Below are 23,697 nucleotides of genomic sequence, written 5' to 3' on the forward strand. Positions count from 1 at the left end.
TGTCTACTAGGGCTGAGGAGAAAAACGGGAGATTTTAGCATCCCAAGCAAGATAACTTCGTGTTTTGACCAAATTTGGCCATTTTGTTTTGGTTTTTTTCTTGTTTTTAATTGGGTTTCTATAACCCATTGATTATCAATGATTTTTGAGTGGATTTGATGGTGTTTTTTTTTCATTTTTATTGCATAGAGTGGAGAGGGTTCATTTTGGTCAAAAATGCAAAAACTTGATTGTTAAATTTATTAGTTTAATTTTTTCTTGTGGTTTATTTTTTTGCATTATTTTTTATTGGGTTTGAATGTGCATTTTTTCTATTATTGTTGAATTGAGTTGAGGTTTTTTTTTTCTCAAAGATTCAATGTGTTGTGTCATGCATGTAATTTTTTATCTTTTTTAACTTGCAATTTTTATTGTGCCATAGGTTCAACTTCAAACTTCATCTTACATTAAAACTCAAGAGTTCAACAAAGTTACAAACATGCCAAGGAAATTGGACCCTCTGTGGGAATTTGGTGAACCCGATGGAGGGTTTGATAGAATAAACTTGTCTTGCAAATTGTGTGGGCAGCATATGTCAAAGGGGGTTTATAGATTGAAGTATCACAAATCCCTGGACGTGATGTAGGGCCTTGCACCAATACAAATGCGGAAATCATCCGAAGAGCCATGAGATCATTAGAAGAAATAGAGCAAAACAAAGTGACCAAAGCAGATCTGAAGAAGCAACTAGCAAAGAGTGTGTTAGGATGTGAATATGGAAGTGGCACTGGTTCTACTTTAGCATCAATGTCTACAACCAACCTTGTAGCTACCTTATCATTTTTTGTTCCTAGAACCACGCTAATTCACAACCATCTATCACTTCAATGCTTCAAAAAAGGAGAAAGAACAAGCTGACAAGTTGTTTGGCAAGTTACTCCTTTGGAGTGATATTCCTTTCAGCGTTGTAAGGAATAATCCATTTTTCTAGCCTGTTGTTGATGCTATTGCAATTGTTGGCCCAGGGTACAGAATCCCTTATTATGATGACTTTAGAGGCCGCATTCTTCAAGATGAAAAAGTTGACTGCACCAAAAGATTGGAGGAGTTTAGGTCATCATGTGCACAAACAGGATGCACTGTGATGTCAGATGGTTAGACCGACCAAAAGGGGAGAACCCTTATAAACTTCTTGGTTAATTGTCCTAAGGGGAAAATGTTTATGAAATTTGTTGATGCATCTTCACATATCAAAGATGCAAAATTATATGTGATTTGTTGGATGTGTTTACTTTGGAGGTAGGTGCAGAACATGTTGTCCAAGTCATAACGGATAATGTTGCAAATTATGTTGTTGCTAGCAAGATGCTTATGGAGAGGCATCCTACTTTATTTTGGACACCTTGTGCTGCACATTGTATTGATTTGATGTTGGAGGAAAAAGGAAAATTCCCTTTGTCAAAGATATTGTTGACTCATCAAAAAGCATTACAAAATTTATATATAATCATGTATCTGTGCTTAGCTTGATGAGAAAATTCACCAATAACAAGGAGTTGGTGCACCCCACCATTACATGGTTTGCCACCAATTTCATATCTCTTCAATCCCTCTTGAATTCTATGTGGGATGTGAAGAGAATGTTTCTTTTAGATGAGTGGCATGCTTTGACATTTAACCGCAAACTAGAGGGAGAAGCCATATGTAGATTAGTTTCATACCAGGAAAACTTCTAGGTTGGAGTGCAGGAGGTGTGCAACGTTACTGAACCTTTGGTAAAGGTTCTTTAATTAGTTGATGGTGAGAAGCCCACAATGGGCTATTTATATAAGGCCATGGACAAGGCCAAAGAATTCATTCGGGCCTACTATGGTGATAAAGGAGATGATGGGTTTTAGAAACAACTCCTCCTATGGAAAGTGATTGATGAAAGATAAAACAACACACTCCATCGTCCCATTCATGCTACAAGGATCTACCTGAACCCCACATTTTCTTACCCATGTGGGTTCTTATTTGATGCTGAGATCATGGATGGATTCTTAATCTGTGTTCAGATGATGGCGCGATCTCCAACAGAACGTGCAGAAATCTCCAAGGAAATGGAGATATACAGGATGGCAGGTGGCACATTTAGTTTTGAGAGGGTTGTGGTTGATAGGAAGCATAAAATGCCAAGCATTTTTTAGTTTGTTCAAATTTCATTGTCTCTTCAAATTCATAACTTCATACTTTGCTTCAACTTTCAAATTTCATTTTTTCCTTATGTTTATCTTATTTGTAATTTTGTTGTAGATGCATGGTGGACTCGCTATGGTGCCAGAGTACCCCATCTGCGAAAGCTTGCCATTCGAATCCTCAGCCAAACATGTAGCTCCTCAGGATGCGAGCGCAACTGGAGCGTATTTAAAAATATACACAACAAGAAGCGCAACAGGTTAAACTTAAAACTTAAAATATTCCAAATTTCCAATTAATTTTTTGAATTCATTAAATAATAATTTTTTTATAATTATTATTTTATGATCTTTGTACAAGTTGGAGTCCCAGCAACTTAATGACATGGTCTACGTCTACCACAATCTTCGATTGTGGGTGAGGCAACTTGAGAGGATACCTGATATGGAGGCCATCTCATTGGATGGAATTGGCACCACTACTGCATGGAGGGTTGAGGCCAAGAGGTCTCTCATGGAGTCTGCCGATGATTGGTTAGAGCAGGAGGTAGTGGAAGGCATAGAGGAGGAGGAGGAGCAACAGGAGGAGAAGGTGACACCACCTACACAGGCTACCCTTGCCACTAGTAGAGGGCATGGTCTACCTCCGGTAGCTCTTAGTTCTTCAGCTTCTAGAGCACAGCAGAGTCCACTGCCAACTCCATCGGCATCTACATCTAGAGGGAAAGGGAAAGCTATTGCATTTTCTCGCAAGAGGGGCAGAGGAAATCAGTAGTATTAGTTATTTAGTTCATTTAATTGTATATGACATTATGACTCATGATATGAGATACATTATTATATTTTTTGTTGATATTTTGAGGTTGAGTTGGGACTCAGGAGTCAGGACTTACTATTCAGGACATGATTCAGTATTATGTGTGATGTAGCACTACAAATGATATTACACATCTTATATATTAGTTCTTTTATCATATTTATGTGTCAATGTATTTATTTTATGTTGTAGATGCTTTAGATATTAAAAATTTGAAAAAAATGAATATTTTTGTATTTTACGATTTTTTCCCGATTTTTTCCCCTCGCCGATTTAATCCCGATCGCGATTTTCGCAACATTGCTAAAGATAACTGCCAAGGTTCAGCAAGATGACAGGACAGATCTTCAACTTACACCTTATCTAACAGCTGAATACCTGCAGGAGCATTATTCTGATTCCTAAATTGGAGAAATAAAGCTAATAACTGGGGAAATAAATCATTGGCCAGCTAAAGGACGACCAATATTCTAAAATATTAAACCACGCACAAAGAATTAATATTCAGGATTTTTGATGCGCACAAATAATTCCTAGGTGTAAGACTAAAAATCACATCAAATAATGTGACAAGAGGCACTACAATATGAAGCATAGTATATCAAACTTATCAAGAGATCAACTAACATTACATGTTTGTTTCAGAGTAGAGAACAAGAAGAGAAGCTGGACTAGATGACTCTTGAGCTGATTTCATAAACTCACAAGAAATAGCATGAAGAGAAATTACATTATACCCAGGAGTGGACTTCCAAAGCCACAGTGAAAACATTGGTTCCTAATAAGCACAGAGTTACATTTGAACTCTTAGCTTCCTCAGCTCAATATAAAATTGAGAGCCCACAGCAGTTCAATGCAACAAAGTAGTCACTACTGCGCACTTTGATCTCACAATTTCATTCACTGGCCAGTATGTCATTGAAATTTGAAGCTAAAGTTCCTTACACTTTGAATTTATGCAAAGTGGGGAAGAGTGAAATTATTCATATTTAACGTCTTTGCATATTTCATTAGATTTTATGTTTCAGTTTTAACTAACAATTTCAGTGTTTCTTTATGTGGACCGTTTATGGCTCCTGTAGCCAAGAGATGTCACATTGAGAACAATGTAAATTGATCATCAACTTACCCATTATATAATGCTCTTGTGAGGGATTTGTTTACAGCATATCTCTAGTTTGGGTGACTTATATTTGCCCCAGTGACAACCTAATGAATGCACAGATGTCCATGTGGACCTTTTGGATACAAACTACAGTCTACAATCGCTTTATTGTTGACCATATATAATGTTTTATACAAACTTAAATAATTTTTTGAACAGGCCTTGGAAATTAACTTACTTTCCTGAACTGCTGACAGAAACACATGAATATGCATCATGCGTAACTGGGCCAACACGGCGCTTCAATTGCTTGACCTGCAATGCTTCTGAAGAATCTGTTTTCAACCTTCCTGCTTCTGATACAGAATTGGAACTTGCCAATGATGGATTCACTGGATTAGAAAGCTGGAAATTCAATAACTTTATCTCCCTTTCAGCCATAAATACTACAGAGTGCTCCCTACTCCCAGATGGAGTTGGGAGAGGGGCTGCCGCTGGAAGAGACCTTGCATCAAATTCACTGAGAATAACACCGAGGCTTGTACCAGTTGCAACTAGGTGTGGTTGCAGTGGGTGAACAACCATACAGTATGCCTGCATAAAAAACTCTAATTGAATTAGACTTGCCTAACATTATATGGAAGAAAATTTGATCACTGAAAAGTTAGGTTTGATGCATACATATCAAACATGGTGATGCACCTAAATATTGGATTATTACAATGTTTAACTGCCACTATTTAATCATGCATGCCAACAATAAATGCCAACCAAATATTCAAAATCTAGATATAATGTATTGAGTAAATCCTGTGCTTTACAATTATGTTACCATATAACATTTCAAATAGATATATAACAGGCTGTGGTCCTGACATCCTTTGGCCGCATAAATTTACATCAATCAAAATGGGCAGGCATATAGTTGCCAATTTCTAATATCATTTAATTGTACAAGGAATTGAGCTTCATGAGGTATTCTAGGTCAGGTTAATCTACATTCAAGAGCTTACCATTATTGTTTTTCTTCTTAACACCAGAGAACATTCTGGCTCAGCCAAAAAAGCATAGAACTGCCGAAACTTAGAGTTCAACTTATATCTAGGTTCGAGTTATCATTCAGAGGAAAAGATCCTTAAAGTCACTTGCTGTTTTTCATCATAGTTTGAGATTGTTAGATGATAGTTTCATGGTTTCACTTGCTGTTTCTGGTGACAGTTTGGGTTGTTAGATGATGGTTTCATGGTTATAACCACCTGGAATACTTAATCTTTCTATGGGAAAATGATCCGTAATTATGCAATTACCAGAGTTCTCAGAAAAACAACAAACTAACTTCCATAACTTGCTGCTCTAGTGAAACTTGTCCATCATTAATCCCTTCTTTAACATAGCTCCATACACTGCTTTAACTTCAAATTGCAAAATATGAATAATTTTGAGCACAAAAACACATACAAAGATATGCCCTTTTATGATTAAAACAAAAAATGGAAGTTCCTGGAATTGTCCAACTCTTCTTTCCCTCCAGTATAGTCAAAGAAAAACCCATATGCTATTTGGAGACATACCTTATCTAGAAGTCAAGAAGAATATTACCTTCCAAAAAATGGATATTCATCAACGCTACTTCCATAAAAATGGCTCAAAATTTTGATCGCCTACAGAATGGAGCACGATAAAAAGACTCAACCAACATCTACAATAAAAACTCAAGGAAACTATGATTGCTCAAGAATACGAAGAATTGTGTTCTCAAACCTGAATGAAACGATGAGGTCCCAAAATAGAGAGAAAACCTCTGATCATAATTGCCATCTGGCCTCTTCTAATTACTCACTAATGTTACAAGCAAGATTTTTACAATTAGGATATATCATTCTAGCCAATTAGGATATATCGTTGTAGCTAGTTCATAATTGTAGAGATAATGTAAAATTAGCACTTGGATATATCACTTTTATTTAGTAATTGTAAGGATAATGTAAAACTAGTTACATGATAACTTGTAGTCTTAGGATAAAGCATATTTGAGTAATCACAAATTAGGAGACCAAATCCCGTAAAAGTGTTCCCTACCTTTGTAGAGGTGATTAGGTACTCAACCTTATTAGGTGCTTCCATCCCCTAACGGGAGGTGGCATTTCCAAAATCAACCCTTCAATTCATAGGTGTTAGTGAAAATAAGTGGCAACGGAGGGGAATGACTCCATAGCTAAGTGTGATGGCTAAGAATCAAATATTTCAAAATGCAAACCTCTTCTTAAGTTCAAAACTTGAAGAAAGGTTTGCACCTCAAGAAATTTGATCTCTCTCTCTCTCTCTCTCTCTCTCTCTCTCTATATATATATATATATATAATACAAAGCACCTATAAATGGAATAAGAACTTTCGCTCTTGTATATTTGATGTTAAAATCTTTTACTCAACAGTGCATATTGAAATGTTTGATTTATAACCTACATCTAAGTTGCATCGAAACGGATACAGGAACGGATACGGATATGGGGTTTGAAATAGATACGGCAAGGAAACAGCACACACACACACATATATGAGAAATTCATATTATCATTCATCTATTAGAATCTAGATTCTATATCTAAAAATATAGAATCATCATCATCAATTTAGCATAAACATTGTCATCATCATTAGTGATTACTATAACATTCAACATATTATCATCATCACTAGTAATGCAATTAGAAATGCTACAGCCATTGTGCTTTCGGGTCCAACTCCTTCAAAGAACGTGTCATGCATGGCAGATGGTATCTTCCTTGCAATTCAATTAAAAGGCCCATGAGATCATTGGGATATTCCGTCAAGACCTATTTGAAAATTTCAATCTTCTCAACATCAGCTTGGTCTCTTGACAATATGTAGGCAAAAAATTGGCTAGAGAAGATTTGTTATATTGGAGGGATTTATGAAATCAAGAGAAAAATCAATGACAATTAACAAAACCTTAACCGAACTAAAAATTAATTTCTCCAATAAATCTCTTTACGAAGACCTTCTGGAAACCCTCATTCATCAAACCCTTCTATAACCCTTCATTCATCAAACCCTTCTGTAACCCTTCATTCATCAAACCCTTCTGTTTGTATTTTTGAACATCCTTTTTTTTTAGTAGTAAGAATCGTTGATAAATATATGGAGTGTTCTTGTTTCTAAAGATTTAGAAGAGATGTTATGACACTACGTTTATAGTAAGTTTATTTGCAAATCTGATTTCTTCATTTTTATTATTTATTATTGGCTATACAAATTTTCACGCTTTTTAACATTTTAAAGGTGGATTCTGATCATGATTTTCGTGGATCCATTTCCAAATTTCTGGAAACTGATCCAAAAAAATTAAAACCCTTGGAAACGTATCCAATTCCAAATCCGAAGTTTCCAATTTTTTGAAATAGCACAAAAACATTTTCACATTGTTTCGGACAAGGAATGTACCAGTTTCCGTTTTGAAAACGGGGATCCCCGTTTCCGGCAAATTCTTCAAGCATTTCCAGTTGACTTTAAATTGCAAAACATGAATAATTTTAAGCACAAAAACACATACAAAGATATGCCCTTTTATGATTAAAACAAGAAATGTTACTTCCTCGAATTGTCCAACTCTTCTTTCCCTCCAGTGTAGTCAAAGAAAGATCCATATGCTATTTGGAGACATACTTTATCTAGAAGTCAAGAAGAATATTACCTTCCAAAAAATGGATATTCATCAACACTACTTCCATAAAAATGGCTCAAAATTTTGATGCCTACAAAGAATTGTGTTCTCAAACCTGAATGAATATACACGAAAGATGAGGTCCCAAAGTAGAGGGAAAACCTCTGATCATAATTGCCATCTGGCCTCTTCTAATTACTCACTAATGTTACAAGCAAGATTTTTACAATTAGGATATAATATATATCATTCTAGCCCATTCATAATTGTAGAGATAATGTAAAATTAGCACTTGGATATATCACTTCTATTTAGTAATTGTAAGGATAATGTAAAACTAGTTTTATGGTAACTTGTAGTCTTATGATAGAGTATATTTGAGTGATAAAAAATTAGGAAGACCAGATCCCGTAAAAGTGTTCCCTACCTTTGTAGAAGTGATTAGGTACTCAACCTTATTAGGTGCTTCCATCCCCTAACGGGAGGTGGCATTTCCAAAATCAACCCTTCAATTCATAGGTGTTAGTGAAAATAAGTGGCAACGGAGATGAATGACTCCATGGCTAAGTGTGCTGGCTAAGGATCAAATATTTCAAAATGCAAACCTCTTCTTAAGTTCAAAAAAGGTTTGCACCTTGAGAAATTTGATCTCTCTCTCTCTCTCTCTCTCTCTCTCTCTCTCTCTCTCTATATATATATATATATATATATCTTACAAATCTCCCTTATACCTTGAATTAGAAAGCACCTATAAATGGAATAAGAACTTTTGCTCTTGTACATTTGATGTTAAAATCTTACTCAACAATGCATATTGAAATATTTGATTTATAACCTACATTAAACAGTTTTTGTTATTAGTATTTTTTAAATGTTATCAATGGAATAAATTACACCTCTCTCATAATGGAAAGTGAAAATATAAGAAATTTTTTAATTTAATTACTTTATTTTTCTCTATGTAAAGTTGATATAAAATTATGTTACTTAATATGGACATCGAAATATTTTATTTATGGCTAACACTAAAATATTTTTTTGTTATTAATATATTTTTGTTTTAAATATTACATGTCAATTAAACATTGAATGCATGATGTGATTACACATCATGCAATATCAATAATATTATTTTTACATGCCATCTGTAAACTCCATATTATATAGTAAAGGGATTACATATCTCCCCATACTAAAAAGTGAATTTATTCTCCAAAAATTGGCCAGAGGAATTTATTCTCAAAATTGGTTATTTATTCATAAATGCCCGTTGGAAGCCTGATCATGAGGCATGGTGGTGGAAGAAGCTATGGAAGACCACATCCCCTGCAAAGTCTCCAATATTCAAGTGGTGTATACTGGAGAACAAAGTACCAACTTATGAAAATCTACAAAAACGGGGTTTCAGTGGTCCTTCATGGTGTCCCTTGTGCAAGAATTCTGAAGAATCTGTATATCACTTATTTGTGGATTGCCCCTTCTCTTCTGTTGTTCGGTCTGAAGCTCATTCTGTGTATAACATTCAGAGTGAGTGGCAAGGAAATAGTTACTCAGAAGCATGGCAAAGTTGGTGGGTCAATATTAATCCAAAGTCCCTCTGCAGCCTGCCTCTTCTTTTATCATGGGGAATATGGTTGGCCCGGAATGACTCAGTCTTTAATGACAATACTCTCTCTCCAAATATAGTAGCAGCAAAAGCATGTGCAAATTTCGATTTGTTGTACATCTCTGAATCCCCTCCTAGGCAAAGACCCATGTCCTCTAAACTCATTGATTTCACTTTTCTGTGGGCTTATTTTGATGGAGCAGCATCCTCCAATGGTGCTTGTGGGGGAGGTGTTGTACTTTACATTACAAACTCTCATTTCTTCACAATCAAGAGCGGGTTGGGCACAAGCACAAATAATTTTGCTAAACTTATGAGCTTCAAGTTACTGTTGATCTTTGCTATTGAACAAAACATTCACAGGCTTCAGATTTTTGGCGATTCCATGACTACCATTAACTGGTTCAACAGCATATCTAAATGGCACATACACACACCCAGTCTGATTCTAGAAGAAGTCCTATTATTAAAACAGTCTTTTGATCTTGTCTCTTGCTGCCATATTTACAGAGAATGGAACATAATTGCTGACTCTTTCTCTAACGAACGTGCTACTCAGGCAGTGGGAGACTGGCAGATTTCTAAGTTTATAAACAATAAAGTACAAAATGCATATAGCAGGTCCTGCATGGGGGGCAATTTTTGACAGCTTCTGACCTTTTTTTGTTAGTTTCATATATCAGTTTCCGATACTTGATGACATTTATATTTTGCTGACTTGTATTTATGACAGATCTGATCAGCGCAAATCTTTCATGACTATGAATGTACACAGGCTGTTAAAATTTTATATTTTTTGGCTCCTTCATCCAGCCCATCCAAGGAAGTGACAGTTTTTTGAGTTCGTCAAAGACACGTCTGGCATGTAACATTTTATCTTATTAATGAAAAGTTACATTTTTTTTCCTCGAAAATAATAATAATAATAAATAAATAAACTACTTTATCTCTCTAGATAAAGTTGATGTAAAATTAAAGTGGAAATTGAATTATTTATTTATAGTTGACATTGATTTTTTTTGTTATTATTATTTTTTAATTTGTTAATATAAGTATTATTTTGTTATTTTTAAATGTAACGTTATGGGACATCTCCCTCATGTTGATAGAGATCTGCATCCTGAGTGTATAGATATAATGGAGGAAGCAATCATGGAGGCATGGGTTACCCATTTCCTCAGCTTGCCCTTATCCATCCCTCTGGGACACCTTCTACTTCTTTTTGGTAATGATTTTATATGATACATAACTCAAGGATCAAAGCTTGCTCTTTATGATATAGCGTTTATTTTACCCCTTAAAATGAGTCAGTTTTTCATTCATCGGGATTGGGACATGCAAGGGTTCCTTATGATGAGATGGAGCATCAAGTGCTCAAGCATCAGGTGATGGCTAACAAAGGGAGTAGAGCTCATGCTAGGATTTTGCCCACACGCTAATTATGTCCCAGCCATCTTTTGAATTTTGACTTCTCTTTTTCTTTTGTTGTGGTCATCTAATGTTTTTTCATTCTTTTAGCTACATCAACCTCCAGGGCAAAGTTTTTCAGCCCTACTCAAGGATGTGAATGTGTGTGTGTCAAATCCCAATGAACCAATGACAGTTAACCCTAAGGCTGGATGTCATATCAAGGGAATGATGAGAGATGTTAAGCGTGGAATGGTAATGGACATGCTACTTCAATCCAAGTTTGCCAAGTAGTACACCTCTTATAGCTCTAAGGCCTTGGAGGAGGTCCCACTAAACTAGGGATAAACACTAAACCCTTGGTAAGGTGAGACAACAAGTTTATAGTTAAGATCAGTCAATCATCCAGATCACCTTGTTAAAAAGCCCAAATCATTAAGTAAAAGCACTTGATTGCAAAATGGTTAAAGTACCTGCCAAATGGTAGCCCACCCTCATTCAAGAGGAATGTCAAATGGTAAGAGGTGCATGACCAGTGAAAATGGTGGAGGAATGTGGCATATTATCATCATTGAACACTTTTGTAAGGTTGCTAGCTTGGTTGGCTATCCAAGACAGGAGAAATGGGATTACCCATTTTGGTGGATAACAGTGATCACAAAGAACTCTTGTTGGTTTGGGTGTCTTCATTATCTTCTGATGTGGGTGTAGTTAAGCAATAATTATCTTCTAATATGGGTGCAGTTAAGCAATAGCAAGTCAAAAAATGAGCATATATTTCTTAGCTTGTTGATGGCATCTTTGTCCTAGTGTAAAGCTAGTCGAAGAAGGTTGCCTTAATGATGTTTTCATCCCATTCAACAAATAAGTTTTCACCTCAATGTGCCACTCTGGAAATGCATTTCCACAGGTAATGTTTACTACTATAGTTTCATAGGTTTTGTTTTTCTGTATTAGCGTGACAAAATGATTTCTAGATTGTTTATTGTGTTGCGCTTGCCATTGTCTCAACTCTCTTCATGGGTCAACATTCATATACCTCTCAAGACATCTTTGTCCAATGGTAAGGCTATTGAAGCACTATTCATGCATCCTCATTGATTGTTGAAATCACCAATTCGAAAAGGCATCTTCAAAGGTGGTAGGTTGTCCTTCTCAAATATGGTGTTATGAGGACCGGACCGAACCAGTTTGAACTGGCTAATTTGACCAGTTTGAGGACAAAACCAAATTGGACTAGGGAACTGAACTGCTTTTGGCCAGTTCTTGTATGAAACCAGCCAGTTTGTTACCGAACCAACCTTTTTTCATTGAACAGCCAGTTTTGTACACTGTGGCCAAGGACCCTTTGAACTTATTTTTTTCAAAAAACAATCATTTATGACATGGGAAGCCTAGTATGTGACCATATTTCCCTACTACTACTATGCAATTCATGGTAATGTTAAATTCTTGAAGTAAAAGTGTCATTTCTCTTTCATTTTCATCCTTTTACTTAAATTTTTAACATTACCATGAAATGACTCAGGATGTTTGACAGTGGTTTTGACATCCTTGAATTTCACATGCAGAAAGTAGAATTTTAGATCTCACTCAAAATCCAATGACTTAACAATTTTCCAGGGTTTTAGGATTGGGGTAATTGTAACGCTCCATTGGACTTTGTTATGTACATACTACAAGGGTATGGAACTAGTATTCATTCAAGAGCACCAAGCCCTCTATGTAGTTTGATGTTAGTGGCATTGGTTGTCGAACTCCTTTATCATGAGCCTACTAAAAAAATTAACCATCACTCAAACAAAACCTTGACTTGACATGCTATGCTTTTTCTATTTTATTTTAATGCTTAGAGGGTGATATTAATGACGAAGATCCCGATATAGGCAATGACTTTGATGATATGAAGGTATTTGTTGTAGCATGATTTTTTTTGGATGCTAGAGGCCATGTGGAGTTTGTTTGTTGATGTATTTTTGGTTTAGAGACAGATTGCACTCGGTGCTATTTTGGTTATGTGCACCCTTGCATGCCATACAAAAGAGAACTTTTGCTTATTTGTGTATAAATGGTTTGAATTCATATGGATGCACATGAATATATGTGTGTGTGTGTGTGTTTTTCTTTAAAATTTCAATATGTATGTGTTTTTCGTTGACCAGTTTATTGGTCCAGTTTTTCTACCGGTTCCGGTCAAGTTCTGACCGGGGGGTTCTACTGGTTCAAAGGCGAGTCCGGTTCTGATAACATTGCTCAAATCTCTTTGCAGTCCTCTTCCTCATGCCACTTCTCAGGCCATGCCTGTACAGCTTCTTTGATTTTAAATAAATTTAATTGCCCTTTTAAAAAGGGGGGTTCTACCGGTTCAATGGCGAGTCCGGTTCTGTTGCTCAAATCTCTTTGCAGTCCTCTTCCTCATGCCACTTCTCAGGCCATGCCTGTACAGCTTCTTTGATTTTAAATACAATTTAATTGCCCTTACAGAACTTAAAAATTATGTATGCCCTTTTAAGGTAATCAACAGATATATGTATCCAAACTTTCCTTTGATTACAGATATATGTAATCAACAGAAAATCCCAACTGACTCAGACTTTCAGTGTTTCTCACTCCCATGTCCCAATCCCACTCCAATACCATGTAGGTGTTTTCCATAGCAGAATGAATGCACAACATGATGACCAGACATATATGGAGAGAATAATAGATATGCCATGTAGTGTTACAACAAATACAACACGGGGCTAGCCTAATACCAATAGCATAATAGCAATTGCATGTTACACAATTTTGAATGATCCACACACGCATGCATTTATTTGTGTCAACATTATTATAACTGTTTCAGATTGGAAACTACCAGTAAATATATAAGAACCATTTTCAGGCATTCCCTGAAGGAAAGATTTCCAGGCCATTTACGCCTTTTTCTGTTTCAGGAACACGTTTCTACTTACATAAGTTGTCAAAGCTTCACAACAAGACTACCATTTATTCCTATTTAGAATGTTCTTACTTTCATAATGGATGTGTAAAACACATCCATGCCATATGAAAACTGGTCGACTTATTATGTCATACAGTTTTGCACTCACTTCAGGTAAATAGAGCTTGGTGCATAAAACGTGTCACTACAAGAGAGTTTTCACTTCTTAACAAACACTGTTTGTAAACCCTGATGTGAAAAGTAATATCCTCTACAATGGAATAAGCTACATAGTACAGTGAGAAACCTCTTCTATCGAACCAAATCAAAGGTGCTGCAACAAAGCCACAGGTTTAATCAAGTATGATAAATGTAAACATCAGTCCCAGAGAACTGCCTCTTCCTACTCCAGCATGTTCTGAACATAATGACAGGCATTATTCTAAAGACCAATGTCTTTGGCCTTCAGGTAATTATTCTCCACAATACATTGTGGTGGCAATGAAATTTTCACTTTCGAAAAATCGTGTATTTCTAACTCTAGTATTGAATGTTAAGTCTCCAGTAAAGATACATATCCTCCAATCAAACCACATTGAAGATACTGTTACAACCAGGCAGATTATGTTGAGTATGAAAGATGGAAAACTTTAACTACTGAGCTGATTAGATACCGCCGTCCCATTGCTAACCCAGTCATGGATCAGACCCATCATCTCTTGTGATTTTAGGCAAGGCAACTGATTACGTTGTATTTAAGGATAAAGCCATCAAGGGATGCCCACTCATGAACAATAATGGACTATATGGCTTGTGGTTACTATGTCGATTAACATAATTTGCTCTAGATAAATCACTAAAAAAAGAACATCTCTAATGAGAGAAAAAGAAATATAACCTTCAGTTTCTTGTTTGGTGCAAGAAGGCTTATCGGGACTTGAGAAGACAAGTCACAGAGTGGTCTTGTTGTTGCCGCAAATGTTGGATGTTCAATGGCCCTGTAATAAATCAAATGGTATAAAACAACAGATGAAATTCCAAAGTCAGATAAAACATGCATACAATTATAGAAATGAACGAGCATCTTGAACAGTTTTTCCTCCTTGGACAATAAGCGATACCACTTACCATATATGAGAGTCCTTAACACATGTTAAAATATCAAGGTTGGGGGCCCGAGGATGGCACCAAGATGCAACACTATGAGGAGTGAGCTTTGCAACTGGCTTAATTCGTTTGACTTCCTGTACAGGATACAGAGAAAACAAAAAACAAAAACAAAAAACTCTTTTAACTTACTTTCCATCACAATAACATCCACAGTTGCAAAATTTCCAGGCTTATCTCTCATAATGTACAATTAAAGTACCTTGAATGATATAGTATCCCAAATGGCAAGCGTCTTGTCTGCACCAATCGTAATCAGTTCTGGAGCACTACCTGAAACTCTTAAAAGCTCAATAGCCAAAACACCTCCATCATGTGCCTAAGATGAGAACATGGATAAAATCACCACAAGTTAAGATATTTTCCATAACAAGTTCAAACATTAAATCTGAGATGAGTAGAATGCCAGTGACTTGAAATATTTTTCTCAGATGCATGGACATAGTACAAGAATAATAAAAACCCCAGAATACTGAAAAACTCAGATTTTAAGTTTGAATCTGCAAACTACAACATGCTTCTTAAATCTATATACGATAAACAGGCATACAACTACAAAAAGCAAAACTAATTCCGAGGCTTTAGGATCCCAGGGTATGAGGATAGTATCCATTGTTCACATTCAAGTATGCTTAAAAGAATTCAGAAAACGAGAAGACTTTTACCTTAAGACTATGCTTTGGTGCAATTTCACGAGAATCTTGCACATGATCTGCACTCCAGAGAACAAGTAACCCATCACTAGCACCAGAAACAAGAAGCGTCTGTTGTAAGACACAAAACCAAGAGTCAACAACTACAAAAAGCACAAGAATGCTTATCTTCATTTCTGAAGGCCTGAATATGTGAAGAAAAAAAACTAGAACCAATGCTTTTACCAAATGATAAGCATTACAGTATCAGCTCAATTAGAAATGCCTTGTGTTTAAATCCTAGTGGTTAAAACTTAAGATACTTGGGCATATTTTCTTCTTCTTTTCTGGCATAAAATGCTTCCTCTACACTTTCATTGAGAATAAAGTGACAAGTGTTGAAATTCTATGGCAAGTGCAGTGGAATACAATTTTCTGGCTGATAATTACTTCCTAATGATTTTCAAACAGTATTTTTATGCCACTGCTATCATTGAAAAATTATACACAGAACATCTCAACAGTAAATGCAGCAGAAATGGTAAAGATCATAGAAAGACAGCCATGCACAATAGACACAAAAAAATTTCGACTAATAAACCCAACCTTGGGAGAAAACCCAGCAATATTTTCTTGAGGAGATAGTCTTTTCAGCAAGGTTACAAATCAGAAATTTTGTCTAGAAATCTGTGCCAATAATCCAAGTCAAAATACCAGTCAATCTTGGTCAAACAACATGAAGTCAATGCTGGTCAAACCACCAGAAAATCAGAAGTCAATGCTGGTCAAACAGTCAAACTCTGTAGTCAACTTGGCCTGGTCAAACTCAGCCCTGTGGTCTGCAGTCATCCTGCACGTACAGTCCTGTGACTCGTCAAACTGCTGTCAAATCTGAATGTGGAGTCCACAGTCAAACCCACACATGGGGCCTCCAAATATCAGTCAAACAGATCAGTCAACATTCATTCAAAGTCGATACATGACAGCTCGGTCAACTTCAGTCAATGGGCTGGTCAAACAGTCCTTCCTTTCTCCAGCAACAGATTTTCTCCTTTGACAAATTTCTCCTCCACTAGAAAAGATTAAATGAGCTTGCTCTATTGATGATTTGCCTCTCCCACGCTGTCTATTTATATAGAGCTCTAATGTCGAGTAGAGACCCGTCAAGGTGGCTTCTCATCACAAGGAACCCCTTCACTAATGGAACCTACATCACAGCTCAACAATCGATTAAAATTGTTTACCCATCTATTGGGTGAAAAACCCCAATCAATAAACAATTCAAACCCACTCTATAAAGAAATCGATCACTCCATCCCGGAGCACAATGTGAGCATTGTGGGTCATTTACCGCTAGCCAAATCAACATGGCCCCATGGGTAAATGTATCAATCTTCCCTAGTCAAATCAGCATGACCCCATGGGAGAAAGTATGCCCTTGGACCATTCACCCCTAGCCAAATCAGCATGGCCCCATGGGTGAATGTACCATTCCCCCACTAGTCAAATCAGCATGACCCAGTGGGAGAATATCTGCCTGATGCTGCAAAATCATCAAAGAATAAATATATGCACTATATACTAAAAAGTTGGGACATGCATGCGGACACGACACCACAAGAAAAATCTTGTAGCTAGTACTTCCCAGGGGGTTTAACAAACCATAAAGAGCCTTGAAGGCATAAAATGTTCAAAACCATATGGCCCAGGTCCAGAACACAGATAGCTAAAGAGCAAATACAGTGGTCAGTTGGCCACAATATAGATATCCATAAACTCAAGCAACAACAATGCATCCCCGATCTTCAACTCATCCAAAAGCTATAAATATAACACAAAATCATATGTTCAATTCCAATCAAATCCCAATGGTATGCAGGAACTATTTTAACAGATCCAATATCAATAGCACTTTTACCAACTCGCTGAAACTTGAAACTATAGGCTTGCAAAACTTCACTTTCCCTTAGCAATTTTATGTTACAGAATGTCACAATAATTCCTAAAATAATTGAAGCTATTTGTTAATTCCTAAAAGAATTGAAGCTTTCAAAAATGCCAAGAGCATCAATTCTACAAGTGATACTATCATGCTATTGACCATACTGAAAAATTTAGATTAGTTTTGGACCATCTTCTGACTATTACACCTCACTCATAAGAGCCCTGTGACTGGAAAATCTTTGAGGTGGTCTGCTCTCCCAGACTAAGTCCTAGGAGCATCCACCTGCTCCTGCGCTTCCCTTAAGGTATGCCCTGCCCATTTTGGCCTCTTCTTCCTAGAAGTCTTGGCTTTGGGTAAATGGACCATTGTAATGTTCCAAATGGAAAATTAACAGCAATATTAAGCAAAATACGCATGCAACCTAGAAAAATTCAAACAACAATTAAACACCCATAAAATTGCACCAGAACTATGCCAAACTGAGCCATTTTATTATCAAAAGGAGAGTACAATGCATGGAATGTGTGCACCTGGGCTTGCCAAAGCAAGCTAGACAATCCCAGGTGAGAAAAATGTTGCCCAGATGCAAAGGAAAGACTTCTCCTCAATGTACTGCATTGGCCCTAGAATTTCTGCAACTGCTGGTTGGAAGAAACCCCTGTTTGAGCCTCCAAAAGTGCTCAGAAAATTCTGCCAAATTAATATTGGGCTCTCCACCACAAACCCAGAAAAACCCAGGAAGGGTTTTGGAAAATTCTACTGACCACCCGGAACCCAAAATTTCAGCTCACTCCTCCCCACTGGCTGTGAAATAATTCTGCTATTTAGGGCACCAAAACTACCCCAAAAATTCTGCAAAATTAGGAGCCAATTCCTTGACCCTTGACAGACAAAACCAAGAAATGTCAAAAATTCTGCAAAATTAGGAGCCAATTCCTTGACCCCTGGCAAACAAACCCCAAAAATGTTTTGAGCTAATTCTGACCTCCCAGAATTACCCAAAATTGTTGCTACGCCCTCCTTGGCAAAAATTGCATCCCCAGTGGCTCTATCTGCTGCAAACTCTCCTTATTTCTCCTTAATCTGCAATAGGAATGATATAGGAAATTTTCCTGGATGTAGGGGAGAGGTTTCACATTAAATTTCGGCACAAGATAGTTGAACCCAGCTCCACAAAAACGCTATCCAGTGTCCCCATGCATAGGCCCTAGTGATCTGATATTTACCCTATGAGTGACATCAGCTAAAGATTTATTTGTTTAAAGGTATTACAAACTCATGTGCTGGTGTGTGTGTTCTGTGTTATTGAAGCAACGGATCGATGAGATTGCCAATACACAGACAATAAAATAGAAAGACAGCAGAGAAATACAGTAAGCAACACAAAGACACAAGAAATTTAATAAGGAGTTCACCCTATTCTCCAAGACTACGTCTCTGGTCCAGCTTTCAGTGGTGGCCTTGTTTTATTGTGCCGTTAAGCAGAGAAATTACAATACAGGGACTCAATGTGAGTTCTCCTAAAGCAGGTTTTGCTTGGCAAGGTGGTACTTGGATTCCCCAAGCCACTGGAGTGCACAAACTCTTCTTCTTCCTACTAGCTCTGTGACCCTCTGGTCTACAATGGCAAGAGCCCAATATGGTGCTCAGCCCAGACAGATCCTCTGTGGGATGGCTCGAATCTTCAAGCTCTCTGGTGCTCGATGTTGCCTCTGGTCAGCTCAGCCCTCTATCTCTTCTGCTTTGCTTTACTGTTCCCTGTGTTCAGTCCTCCTCTCTAGGTTCACTGTTCCACTTCTTTGTCTCTCGACTCTTACTGTGTCTTGTGTCTCTGTTCATGGCTTTTGGCCATTCATTCCAATGCCTGTTCGATTCCTCTTCTGCCTCTGTCGATTCTCCTTCTGCAGCTGCGCTTGGAGTTCCCTGTTCAGCGTCATCATGAACACTCAGGGAGTGGCCACTTGTCCTCCTCTAAACGGTGCCAGCATGCTTCGTCGGTTCATTTCTTCAGTTACGTCGTGGATGCGTTCTTCCTCCACCGTGGCAGTCAAACGGATTCCAAATCCTCCTAAAACGCGGAGTATTCCTTCGTCGATTCCGCTTCCTCCATCGAGCGCGATCTCAGCCGTCCAATTTGGTGCCTCCAGATCCGACGCCATACGCATGTTTCACGCGGTTGACTTGCTCGACCGATAGCGCGCAATCAACGGCGGTTTTCTCTCACCTCCGCTTGCCACACATCGATCGATGTATGGAATCGCTCCGCTCTCGTCCAAAACCTCTTACCGTTTGAGGGCGCCTTGATCAATACCGCCAGTTTTCCAGAGCGCGGGTCCCGCCTTGTACCTTCAGCGTTTTTTTTTCCTTTTCCGCCCGCAGTTCTCCAGTTCACCCATGCGACCGAGTGGTCGGGCTTTTCATTCATAGCCCTATTCGCCCAGCGATGCGCTAATCGCGCATCAAATTCCACCTCCTTTTCCCGATCCGGGGCTCCCAGGGGCTACTTTGACCTCCTACGCGGTCTCCATGGGCCTCGGTCAGCGCGCTTTGACCGAGGTCCTCATCATTCCACGCTGGCTGCCATTGCCACTGGTCCAGGGGTGGTTTTGATCGTTGTTTTGGATTTCTTTAGAGATTTGTTCCAACCTGATACAGTCATGGTTCTTTGACAGTCTTCTATGGATCTAATTCGGATCACGGCCTTCCCACTGAAAAAGCTTTTGGACCACCAAAAGTTGGTTTTCAAGCATCGACTAAGTGAGGGTATTGCTTTCTCACTTGTCCAATCTCAATCCACTTTGCACTGCTTGGCTTCGAACCTTTGAGCCCAATCCTGAGGTATTCAACATCTCCCCTGCGCGTCGTCTTCACCTTCCTGTCCAGCATTGTGTCTTCCTACAATTCATTAAGGTATTCAGGTAGCAGGTCATCAATAGAAGGCAATTGACTCTACTCTTCAGGGTCCTCAATCATTGAAGGTTCAAACAATCTCAAGCAATCTGCATTTATAACTGAGTAGATGTGCATGTAAGCTGGTAAATCAAGGCAAAAAGCATTTTCACCAATCTTCTCAAATATCCTAAAAGGTCCATACCTGATAACATATGGGTTTACCGCGCTGTGTCAACACTGCTCCCATGGCATAGTCACTGGCATCAGTTTGTCTCTCAAATGGTCTTTGTAGATCTGACAATGCTAGTACAGATGTTGTATAATTTTCTCTTTCAAGGTGTCGAAGGCTTTCTGATGTTTGCCTCCCCACTGAAACACCTTATTCAATCCTATTAAAGCATGTAAGGGAGCTGCAATCGAGGAGAAGTTAGAAATGAACTTCCTCCAATACTGTGTTGCTCCTAAGAAGCTTCTCACTTCTATAGCAGACCTGGGTTTACGCCAGTTCAAAATCACTACCACTTTAGAGGGATCTATTTTCAATTCACCTCCCCCTACTATATGACCCAAGTAGTTTAGAGATGTTTTGCCAAATTCACATTTTGAGAGTTTACCATAAAGTTTTTGTCAGGCCAGGCAATAACTCCTCAAAGCAAAATTGATTCGTATGTTTATTCCTTCAGGTAGGTCTTCATTATATACATGAGGGAGACACTGTTCACTTCATCTCCCGATGACTGTTCACATTACTTATTTATTTATTTACATTATGTTCACCCAATCCTGATGATTAGGTGTCAACAGTTTTTCTCTTTTCAAAACATCTAATGTTTGCTTAACATGCTTTAAATGTTCTTCCCATGTTTTACTAAAAATCAGAATGTCATCCAGATACACAATAACAAAATCATCAAGAAAAGGTCTGAGTACATCATTCATTAATCTCATGAAAGTAGCAGGAGCATTAGTTAAGCCAAAAGGCATAACCAGCGATTCATACAATCCCTGCTTTGTTTTGAAAGCAGTCTTCCATGCATCTGGCTCTGCAACTCTGACCTGATGGTATCCACTGTGCAAATCCAGCTTGGTGAAATAAACAGCTTCTTTCAATTGATCTAAAAGATCATCTATGCAAGGAAAGGGATAACGATTTTTGATTGTTATCTTATTCAGTGCTCAATAATCAATGCACATTCTCCAAGAGCCATCTTTCTTTCTCACCAAAACAATTGGTGACCCACATGGTGACGTGCTAGGCCTAATGAACCCTTTCTCAAGCAACTCCTACACCTGCTTTTGATTTCAGCATTCTCTAAAGCAGACAACCTTTTATACCTATGGCTACTATAGTTGTTTCATCTCCTGAGTCCAACCCCAAATCTTCCTGAATAGCTGCAGCTGTCTTCTTCTTCTTGCCCTCGGACTTCTTAGGTCTCAGCTCTGGATGTAGAATCCAACAATGCTTATCATCATGCCCCTCCTTTTCACAGTGAGTGCATGAAGCTTTGGCTTTCTGTGCAGTGTTAGCCTTCCTTGCTTTCCACTTTTGCTTTCTTTTCTCCTTGCTCTTGCTTACAGTGGCTTGGGATTGTCCCCCAACTTCTGGATTGCCATTCTTTCTTCTAGCTTCTAGATGAGTAGCTTGTACAGATACCTCATCTATACTAGTGGGATTAAACATGAGGATGGTATGCCTCATGTAGCTGTGTAGACCACCAATGTACTTCAAAAAAGTCTTTGGTGAGTCTAGTGAGATACCCAACATCAATGCTCTCTTTCTGAATTCTTGAGTATACCCTTGCACCCTTTGCCCCTTCAACTATCGAACAGTTTGCCAACTCATCATGGCTTGTTGCATGTAGGCCAATGGATAGAACTGCTTTTTGATCGCAGCAACAAATTCACTCCAAACAGAGATGGTCTTACCATGTCTTTTCATATCAGCTTGGATCTTACACTTGTCTGAGTCTATGTTCTGTACCCTGCAATACACATCAATTTGTCTAATCCAATTGTCCAACTTTTCAACATTTAGCTCTCCATCATATATAAGCAAATCAAATTTAACATCTAGCTTAATCAAAGATGCTTTCTTATTACGCACAGGGCTATTAGGAGGTGTGAGAAAGCTTTCCTCTTTCTCCTTTCCTTTGGAGTGGTCATGGAAGTGAGACTCATCTTCTCCTTTATCTTGTTTAGAACCTGATGAATCTTCAACCTTTTGCTTTCTAAAGTCTCTGTACATTTCTTCTACCATAGACTTTATAGCTAGGAAACTCTCTATGAATTGAGGGTCTGGCCCTACAGAACCTTCCTCTGACATTGTCTTTCGAGAATAGACTCTCCCAATTTCAGGATTAGTTTCCACCAACTCTCCTTCTCCTAATTTGAGCTTTGATCTAGTGAGCATTCACAGCTAAACCAACACAAGCTTGTCTAACCTTACAGCCTAGAGCTCTGATACCACTTGATTTGATATTCACCCTATGAGTGACATCAGCTAAAGATTTATTTGTTTAAAGGTATTACAGACTCATGTGTTGGTGTGTGTTCTGTGTTATTGAAGCAACGGATCGATCAGATTGCCAATACACAGACAATAAAATGGAAAGACAGCAGAGAAATACAGTAAGCAACACAAAGACACAAGAAATTTAATAAGGAGTTCACCCTATTCTCCAGGGCTACGTCTCCGGTCCAGCTTTCAGTGGTGGCCTTGTTTTATTGTGCCTTTAAGCAGAGAAATTACAATACAGGGACTCAATGAGAGTTCTCCTAAAGCAGGTTTTGCTTGGCAGGGTGGTTCTTGGATTCCCCAAGCCACTGGAGTGCACAGACTCTTCTTCTTCCTACCAGCTCTGTGACCCTCTGGTCTACAATGGCAAGAGCCCAATGTGGTGCTCAGCCCAAACAGATCCTCTGTGGGATGGCTCGAATCTTCAAGCTCTCTAGTGCTCGATGTTGCCTCTGGTCAGCTCAGCCCTCTATCTCTTCTGCTTTGCTTTACTGTTCCCTGTGTTCAGTCCTCCTCTCTAGGTTCACTGTTCCACTTCTTTGTCTCTTGAATCTTACTGTGTCTTGTGTCTCTGTTCATGGCTTTTGGCCATTCATTCCAATGCCTGTTCGGTTCCTCTTCCGCCTCTGTCGATTCTCCTTCTGCAGCTGCGCTTGGAGTTCCCTGTTCAGCGTCATCATGAACACTCAGGGAGTGGCCACTTGTCCTCCTCTAAATGGTGCCAACATGCTTCGTCGATTCATTTCTTCAGTTACGTCGTGGATGCATTCTTCCTCCACCGTGGCGGTCAAACGGATTCCAAATCCTCCTAAAACACGGCGTATTCCTTCGTCGATTCCGCTTCCT

General features: G+C 38.3%; 1 protein-coding gene across 1 annotated transcript in view; it reads right to left on the reverse strand.

Annotated features, from left to right (window-relative positions):
• The window catches only part of LOC149220653 (Transducin/WD40 repeat-like superfamily protein), a 303,099-nt gene that overhangs the window by 177,589 nt on the left and 101,813 nt on the right, over positions 1–23,697 (reverse strand). Inside the window, exons 8-12 of the mRNA XM_089384847.1 lie at positions 15,533–15,631; positions 15,070–15,186; positions 14,829–14,944; positions 14,599–14,698; positions 4,317–4,672 (exon numbers count right to left, since the gene is read on the reverse strand). Coding sequence (XP_089240973.1) covers positions 4,317–4,672; positions 14,599–14,698; positions 14,829–14,944; positions 15,070–15,186; positions 15,533–15,631 — 788 coding nt within the window. The remainder of the gene's footprint in view (positions 1–4,316; positions 4,673–14,598; positions 14,699–14,828; positions 14,945–15,069; positions 15,187–15,532; positions 15,632–23,697) is intronic.

Source organism: Pinus tabuliformis, chromosome Q (assembly GCF_031772625.1).
Source record: "Pinus tabuliformis cultivar Carrire ecotype Pingquan chromosome Q, CPIR1, whole genome shotgun sequence".
NCBI lineage: Eukaryota > Viridiplantae > Streptophyta > Pinopsida > Pinales > Pinaceae > Pinus > Pinus tabuliformis.